Source organism: Daktulosphaira vitifoliae, unplaced genomic scaffold, assembly GCF_025091365.1.
Source record: "Daktulosphaira vitifoliae isolate Bord-2020 unplaced genomic scaffold, ASM2509136v1 Scaffold_3, whole genome shotgun sequence".
Taxonomy (NCBI): Eukaryota; Metazoa; Arthropoda; class Insecta; order Hemiptera; family Phylloxeridae; genus Daktulosphaira; species Daktulosphaira vitifoliae.
In genome coordinates, this window is record NW_026099574.1 from 32,820,647 (window position 1) to 32,830,124 (window position 9,478).

General features: G+C 29.8%; 2 protein-coding genes across 2 annotated transcripts in view; one reads left to right on the forward strand and one right to left on the reverse strand.

Annotated features, from left to right (window-relative positions):
* LOC126901720 (uncharacterized) overlaps nt 1-3,934 on the reverse strand; it is an 18,618-nt gene extending 14,684 nt beyond the window's left edge. The window contains exon 1 of the mRNA XM_050678422.1: nt 2,951-3,934. Coding sequence (XP_050534379.1) covers nt 2,951-3,869 — 919 coding nt within the window. The 5' untranslated portion in view covers nt 3,870-3,934. The remainder of the gene's footprint in view (nt 1-2,950) is intronic.
* Nucleotides 3,935-5,736: 1,802 nt separating this feature from the next.
* Nucleotides 5,737-8,435, forward strand: LOC126901738 (uncharacterized). Its single transcript, XM_050678460.1, has 2 exons — nt 5,737-6,042; nt 6,369-8,435. Exon 2 carries the CDS (start codon nt 6,929-6,931, stop codon nt 7,763-7,765), a length of 837 nt encoding a protein of 278 aa, XP_050534417.1. The 5' UTR covers nt 5,737-6,042; nt 6,369-6,928; the 3' UTR covers nt 7,766-8,435.
* Nucleotides 8,436-9,478: the final 1,043 nt, after the last annotated feature.

A 9,478-nucleotide genomic window follows, 5' to 3' on the forward strand; every position in this document is an offset into this window, starting at 1 on the left:
TATAGATTTAATCTGACAGTGATTAAAATCACTATCATAAGAAACGCTTCGATGCAAATCTGTAGATAGTGTTTAATTTTAAAAAATTGATGGATAATTGCAAAAGCAACATCAACTTCTATTAAAATAAAATACATAACCCATAATTATCATACAAAAATAGTATATTTTTCAATATGGTAGCCATTTGCGTATAGACGATAGATCGTCGGGACAAATTTTTTTTTTTCATTTTGTAGTACATAAAATAAACTTTAATTTTATGTATGTTTAAAGGACGCAGTATTTCCGGAACATTTTCAAAAATTAAGTTGAAAAAGTTATTTTTTGTAAAAAAGTTACTATTTTAAATCCTCCCAGTGAGCAGAATAAGTGTTAGATTTTCAAAAAAAATTATATCAAATGAAAGGGAAATATCTAAGGTTTCAATACAAAAAAATATTATTTTTATTTGTTCATTTTTGAAAAAGTTATGGCAGTTTTAAGTTGAAAATTTAAAATCGAAAATCGAAAATTTTAACACAAAAATAGTGTTTTTTTAACTACGGCAGCCGTTTAAATGTAGAAAAAAAAGTGTCGGGACAAATTTTTTTTTTTCATTTTGTAGTACATAAAATAAGCTTTAATTTTATATATGTTTAAAGGACGCAGTATTTCCGGAACATTTTCAAAAATTAAGTTGAAAAAATTAATTTTTGTAAAAAAGTTACTATTTTAAATCCTCCCAGTGAGCAGAATAAGTGATAAATTTTCAAAAAAATGAAAGGTAAATATCTAAGGTTTTAGTGTAAAAAAAAATTATGTTGATTTGTTGATTTTTCAAAAAGTTATGGAAGTTTTAAGAAAAAAAAGTGAAAAAATTTCGAAAATTAGCGATTTTTAAATTTGTAATTTTTTTGGATATTTCCCCCATTTGCGGGGAACGAGGGAATTTTTTTCAATTTTGAAGGGTAATGTCTTCAACTAGATACGATTTGTGATCTTTTGACGTATTTTTGAAAGAAATCGGTCCAGTGAGAGCTGAGAAAAAGTGGCAACAGACATAAAAAAAAAAAAAAAACACATCATAGTAAAATTAATACCTTCTCCGCTTCGCATCGAAGCTAAAAAAAATAAACACATCTTAGTAAAACCAATACCTTCTCAGCTTTTAATTTTAAATTACCGATTTTTAAAATTGTAATTTTTTGGGGGATTTTCCCCATTTATGGAAAACGAGGGAATTTCTATTAATTTTTGAAGAAAATTTCATCGACTAAGTACAATTTGTGATCTATTGACGTATTGTTCATCAAAATCGGTCCAATGAGAGCTGAGGTTGAGTGGTAACACACACAAATAAAATAATAATAAAATAAAAACACATCAGAGTAAAATTAATATCTTCTAAGTTTCGCATCGAAACTGAAACTACTAATAAGGAATAATAAATGATAAATGATTTAATTTTGCTTTTGGAAAAATCTACCAGTTTCTTAACATTACGCACTATTTACACATTTAAATCGAAGTGTTTCTTATGATAAAGATTTCAATCGCTGCCAAACATTAACTATACTTGTCCTAACTATGACACATCCATAAGTGCCACGACCCCACTGTGCTAAATTTTTAAATTTATTTTCTAATGATTTTATAAATTATAAATGATAATATGCCAAATTAGTATTTAAAAAAAATTTTCTGTTAAGTTCATTGAAAATTATGTCTATTTTTATGAGTATGTGTACAGTTGTTGACTATTAAACATAGATTTTTCGAAATAATATTTTTACTATTGTTATTTTCTATTTATATAAGTATGATGTCTAAAGTATGACAAATCCATACGTTTTTTAAAAATTTATAGTCGCTTAAATCTCACATATTAAAATTGGTACAATGTAATGATTGCTAGTTTTTTTAATCAATTTAACGTAATTTAACATAAAACACTCCAAGTTAGAATAACTCTCAAAAATTTAAAATACATGTTCATGTGTTTTCCAAAATGACTAAACATTTGTTTTATGTATCCAATTGTGTAAATATAAAAAAACCCAAATTAAATATGTTCCGTGATTATATTTAATGAATAGTGTCTATATTTATATTATATTACAATAAAATGCAATGATAGTTATATTGTTTCTGTCAAACTTGAAACAATTTTCACATAAATGTCTGATAATTGAAAATTAAAATAAAAGTTTGTAAAATATAAAATTATTTGTAGAAAATTTAATACAAATATCATACACATACATTTAGTAGAATAACTAAACTATTTAATATCTATAATATTATTTAACATTGTAAGAGAGATAATTTTACTGAAATAAAAGGTATATTCAGTGTTAGTTAATTAAGAGGTGCACATCTATAATAATTTGAAAAATTGTAATATCAAAGTTCTCTATTTAAACTAATGTCATACTTTATATTGTGTCAAAATCAATTAACTATTCTCCATCAAATAGACTATAACTATTTAATGTTTCTACATAATCAATAAATGATCTAATAACATTAAAATCGACGTCCTTATATAAATAATGGAGGTAGTCTCCAAAACTTACTGTTTCTTTCAAGTATAGTTTTTTTTTCCAAGCATGATGTTTAATTCCTTCTAATACTTCATCAGATAGAGGTACATTATGATCTAAGTAAAAATTAATTTGATTGGATGTCTGTAAAATTTCTTCCTTGTTCCAATTTTCAACTATCGTACAATCTAACCCTTCACAAAGATTTGATATATTATTGCTAATATAATTTATCAAATGTTTTGTGTAAAGCTTTTGATAAGTTAATATTAGATATTCGTTTTCCGAGGGATAATTATGAATGTGCTGAAAAATACTATCTATTATATTTTTAATTACATAGTCTTCTTCTAATGCTAGATACTTGGCGAAATTCTGAAGTGTCATTAACCATTGATCCGTAAGATTTACAACCAATGATGCACCTTGTAGTTCAATGTATAAAAACTGTTTCCAAGTCAATCTTAACATAATTACTTTGAATAAGTCGAAAACCATTGAATAGTACAACAAACAGGAACGGAATTTTTTGTTTGACCAATCAAGTATATTGGCATTATCATAAGCCTTTTTAAACTTCTCATCAATATTTTCCACCCATTTTATTCGTAAGTTGAAACTATTAATAAACTTAAACACAACCTGGTCAGTACGACCTAATCTTTTGAAGTATAAATAATATCTACCAAAAACTTTAAAATTTCCGAATTCTAATGTTTTAGTATTATTATTATTATCAATTAGATTTTCAATATCATGAATGTTTCTCATAATACATGATAAAATGTAATCATAGTTATCGCCTTGACTTAAGTTAAAGCCCATAATATCAAAGTAAAATCGACTGTTTTGTGGACAATTTTTTGACTCCGAATCTAATTTTTTGATAACAAACTCTTGACATTGCAACATTTCGACAAGTCTAGAGTTTCCTTCTTTCTTATCTTCATTTAAAAAATAATCTATGTATTTTCCAACTATACACGTATACAAGTTGAGTAACCACAATAATCCAACTTCTTCTTTGTTGTAATATAATGAAGCTATCTGTTTTTTTATGAAGTCGTTAGCATAAGATATTATAGTAGTTGCAGCCTTGATACTACAGAGCTGGTGTTCAAAAAGTATCTTAGTTAATTTTAAATGATTCATACCAGCAAATAAATAAGTGCATTTTAATAATGTAATGTCATCTTTATTGTAATTTCTGTTTGATTTTTGTTTGATTATTTCTTTATCTTTCTTATAGCCAGTTTCTAATAAAGCAAAATTACCAAAATAGATATATAAATTTAAAAAAAGGAGCACTAAAAGCACATTTTCTTTAGAAAACTTGAACCACATTTTAAATACTAACAAGAGTAATTCATATACTTTGTGAAATTAATGAATAGTAAGATATTCCAAATGCAGTATATTTAAATATATTTTTGGCTGATTATAAAAACTTAATTTTTTACTTGAAAATATCATATATTTAATGTTGTTCTAATAATAATCATAATGTGAAGTCATAAATACAAAATCACGAATGTTGAAATCAAAGATTAATATTTAATTAGAAATAAATAAATTTTATACATAAAATATTTACTTCACTTATTCAATGATTATACTGTGAAAATCTGCGTTTGCAACTTTAATAGTTTTATGTAAAGTATTATTATTTAAAAAAAAAATGATTAAATTACATACTATTATTGCATATAGAGTGAGTCACAAAGATATTACAATTCCAATAATTATTTTGTTGAATTTTTTTTTAATAAATTTTGCCTTCGTTTACTACAGTTAAAGCAAATAATTAATAGAAATATGATTAAAAAAATTAATTTGTTTTTATTTTATTCAAGTTATCAATATTGAAATAATTGTAATTTATACATTATATTGCTTGTAATCCAATGAATATTGCCCTATAATTACAATAGACACATAAAAATATTTTATAAGAAAATGGATAAAAATGATAATTTTGAAATTATGAAAATAAAGAAAAAAAAATTATCAAATGATAGTTGTATCAGTAGTTTTTTTTTAATTTATAGTACGTATCATAAGCTTTTATTAGCTATATGTTTAAAGGTCTCATTATTTCCGGAATATTTTCAAAAATATCACTTAAGGTTTCAATAAAAAAATATTATTTTGATTTGTTAATTTTCAATAAGTTATGGCAATTTTTGGAAAAAAAAGTGAACAAAATGTCGAGTTTTAATGAAAAACGATTTTTTGGGGGAGGGGTTCCCACTATTTACGAGAAACGAAAGAACAATTTTCAATTTTTGAGAATAATAGAGGGAAAGTTAAATATAATAAGCCTCTCCAAAAATGTTGTTGCTATTGCATCAATGACTTTGATTTAATCATACTAAACGCAGTAATTATAATTTTGTCGCCCGGTAAAGACATAATTTGATTTTTTTTTAATGATTTTAGTCATAGATTAAATACACATAGATAGGCCACGGCAGTCAGACAATTGGTAACCGATTTTTTGTTAATTTATAAACGTAAAGATAGCGCTATATATCCTCTCAGAAATATTAAATATTTAATAATAACTGTCCAGTTTACTGATATTCAAGTAATAGTCACGATTATTGATGTACGGCTAACACCGTTAGCGCAAATTAAGATAAGAACCAGTTATTACTAAAAGGCGATTGCTTATTTGATTTAAACGAAACTTTTCGTTTTAAATACAAATTCGATAAAACATGTGTTTTTAACACGCTTATATTAGTTTCACTTGTATGTTGTATGTTGTAAGTTTGTAACTCCACGCGGCACGTGTTATTATGTCACGTATCCCGTCGTCTATGACCTTGTGACTAGACCATCGTAACGCATTCACCCCACCCCGCTCACCAGTCGGCGACTACACTATTTTTCTGTATAATTTTATTTTTGGTTTTCGTACCCGTACACACTTGCGTGTCATGAATTATATATATATATATATATATATATAACAAATTTTTATTGTGACTGACACAGCCCCACGTCGCTTCATTATACACGATGCCCCACGACTCGTGCCACCTTTATCAGCCGTCGTCCTATTATGAGTATTTGACTGACCAACATCTCGCGTTATACGCCGCGGTGCAAAGTCCAGCAAGCGCCGCACGGCCGACGACATCCCGCCGCAAATGATACCGTAGTCTTCTTCCCGTTGTCAAAGTGACAACGTCTATGATTGGATCCGCACTCGCGCACCGTCGCACATAGGTCAATTTTCACGATCTACGCGGTCAAAATTGGATTTTCCAAAGATCCGGAAATCGTTAAAAACCAATTATCGGTGATTAGTAAACGTTTCAGGGAATCCCAAATTACCCATTATAACTACCCCACGTCAACCTCGAACGTGCAGAGGTAGTTGGAACTTGACCATCAACCAGTGCGCTATTCTTCGGGATTACAGTGTTACAAGCAACCACAAGTTTGAACATAAATATTTCTTTTCCAGTGTCAGTGTTTGAGGTGAATGTGGTGGATTTCGATAACCAAGGTATTATTCTTTATTTTTAATATATTTTAGTTAGCCTTAATGCAAAATTCATATAATTACATGGTGTATAACAAAGAGTGTTTTCTGTGTTAAATATTGAAGTAATTTTAAACTTTAAAATTGAAAAAGTTGTAGCTCTCCGTTAAACTCCGTGTTCATTTTCATTTTATTTTAAAGCTCCGTCCTTTCTTCACTGAATGTTACAAAAATTAGTTGCCGAAATTTGCAGATAGCAAAAATAGGGTCATTCTTAGCGACATAGTCTTTTTCCAAAAAATTTTCATTTCTATTATTATTTGACTAATCATTGTCTTTCGTTATGTTAGGAACTGCCAGCACATCAGGTGTGAAAACTGTTTCCCGGAGATACCTCTATGAAATAATGAGAGACCAAAATTTACCAAATTTTGACGCAAAACTCGATTATCTGGAAAATCATTTACTATCGAACTATGGCACCACTGATGATGATTTAAAAACAATTAAACACAGATTTTCTATATTTAAAGCAAATTTAAAGGAAAGGTGGGCGAAATCTCACAGAATGGATGACAATTTTTTGAAATGTAATGAGTCTTGACTTGAGGGAGCTTTCGAACTTCCGTTAAAATTGTTGAATCGACCGGGACGCCCTACAAAAACTTTTGATACCGCTAGTGAACGAACCAAGCGTCGAAAAACTGAAGAAATTAGGTTAAATGTCGAAGATGACATAATTGTCCACGCTACACAAACAACCTTAAGAGCACAAGGAAAAAGAGATGTGTCACATATTCTTAAAGAAATAACGAATCATCCTGATCGAGCTCACGAATATAAAAAAGCAGTCGACGAAAAAGAAAATAAAGATTGTGTTACGCCTTTGACACCATTACAAGCTCTGACAATGTTCGTTGAGGCTGATCTTACAAGACGTCAATACGAAATTATCCGAAATACAAATAAGGCATTTTATCCTCCTTATTACCTTTTGTTAAAAGCAAAACAAGAATGCTTTCCACCAAAGGAATGTTTGAGAGTTACGAGCACCTGTGCGGAAAGCAGCTTACAGAGCCTTATTGACAATACCATTAAGCGGTTATCAATTTTCTTGGAAGAAGTGCTATTAACGCTTAACGAAGAAGAGAGAAATTCCTTGAATATAATTTGTAAATGGGGTTGCGATGGCTCTCGGCAAGCTAAATACAAGCAAAAATTCGATGATGATATGGAATCAGATGCTAATTTATTTTTGAGCTCATTTGTGCCACTTCAAGTAGTGTGTGGAAACAACAATAAAGTAAAATGGCAAAACCCTACGCCCCCGTTCCCACGATTTTGCCGTCCAATAAGATTCAGATTTTTAAAAGAATCAACTGATGTCACAATGGAAGAAATAAATTATGTCGAAGACTCCGTGAAAGGACTAAAAGCAACAGAAATAAATATGAACGAAATCAAATTCACTTTTAAACATTCTTTTAACATGACTATGGTAGACGGGAAAATATATAATGCTGCAACCGGAACCAAGTCTGCAAGTAGGTGCTATATCTGTGGTGCAACATCGAAAGACTTTAACAAAATTGACAAGAAGGAGACATCAAGTTCAACTGGATTTAATTTTGGGCTCTCTGTATTGCACGCCAGAATTAGACTGTTTGAAAGTGTTTTACATTTGGCATATAAATTACCAGTTAAAAAATATAGAGAGAGGAGGACTGACAAAGAGAAAGAACTGTAAGCAGAAACGAAAAAGCACATCCAAGAGAGGTTTCGGATTGAAACTGGATTACTGGTGGACATGCCTAAAACAAATTTTGGAAATACCAATGATGGTAACACCAGTAGAAGATTTTTTGAAAATCCCCAATTGGCTGCAGACATAACCAGTATAAACTTCGAATTAATTTACAGATTAAAAGTTATATTAGAAACTATTTCGAGTGGCCATAGAATCGACACTCAAAAATACGGTGAATACGCCGAAGAAACCGCAAAATTGTATATAGACTTATATGGATGGCACCCTATGACTCCAACTATGCATAAAATTTTAATACATGGAGCAACTATAATTGAAAAGGCTCTGCTACCAATAGGTCAATTGTCGGAAGAGGCTGCAGAGGCACGTAATAAGCATTTCCGCATATATCGCCAGAATTTCGCTAGGAAGTTTTCTAGAGAACACTGTAATCGGGACGTTTATAACAGATTAATATTGAGTTCAAATCCACTAATAAGCAGTCTAAGACCCAAGAAGACATCTATATCAAAAAGTTTTTGTCCCGAAACAATTGAAATGCTATTGTCTGCAGATCCTTACTGCGAACTTGATAGAGATGACGACCAAGATGACTCCATACTTGAATAAATAAAGAATTACTGTACATATATTATTATTATATTTTTTGTTTTATTTTGCATGCAAATTGTATTACGTAACGTAAACTAAAATAAATCCTAAATTTTTGTTATGGATATCACTGTTTTTATTTATGACATCCGAGGACAATTTTTCTTTATTCCAATTTTTTTTTACTTATATTTCACCAAAAAAATGATGTCTGAACAAAAAAATGTCTTTAATTAGACATATAATACCGAATAGAAATGATAAAATTGAAAAAATATTTTTGACCGCGTAGATCGTGAAAATTGACCTATGTGCGTCGCTATCAACGCTGCTAACCTGTTGACGCCCGAGGAACACGCCGGACAACGCGTCGTCGATGCCAGCGAAAGTGCCGCGATATTATGCGAAGATTATTTTATTATTATGTTCATCTATTCGGTTTGTTTTATTTTTCGTTGAAATAACCTGTTGTTGCTCATTATTAAACAGCCCACGGGTCTCTATCCTCAAAACCAATGACGACCACATTTTTATGACGTAAGTAGTGTCAACTGTTTCCCCAGTAAGGATTTTAACCGGTCTTACATTGGATCAAGGTAAGAAGACCATTTTCTGACTTGATTTTAACACGCTTATATTAGTTTTTAATTTTTTTTTTATATTTTTGGTTTTTGTACACGCGTGCCAGTCATCAATTATATATATAAAGACAAATTTTTATTTTGACTGACCAATACCGCCCGCGTGTACATATATAAAGTATATATATTTATATATTCCTACCGCCGCTGCCGCCGTTTATACCTTAGGTAAAACGTTCCCTCCAACCACAAAACAATGTTATACATAGTACATGATACGTTTACGTACTTATGTCGCCTTACTATACATATGTATGTATGTATGTGTATATATTTATATATATTCCTACAGCCGCCGCATATGTCTCGCGTACAGCGATTCCCCGCACCACGCCAGACAACAAAACACAGCAATACCTCGTGCATGATACGTTTACGTACTTACTTTAAGTCGCTTTACATGTATATACAGGGTGATTTTTTTATCATAACCCACTCAATTACTCGCATAATAATAATA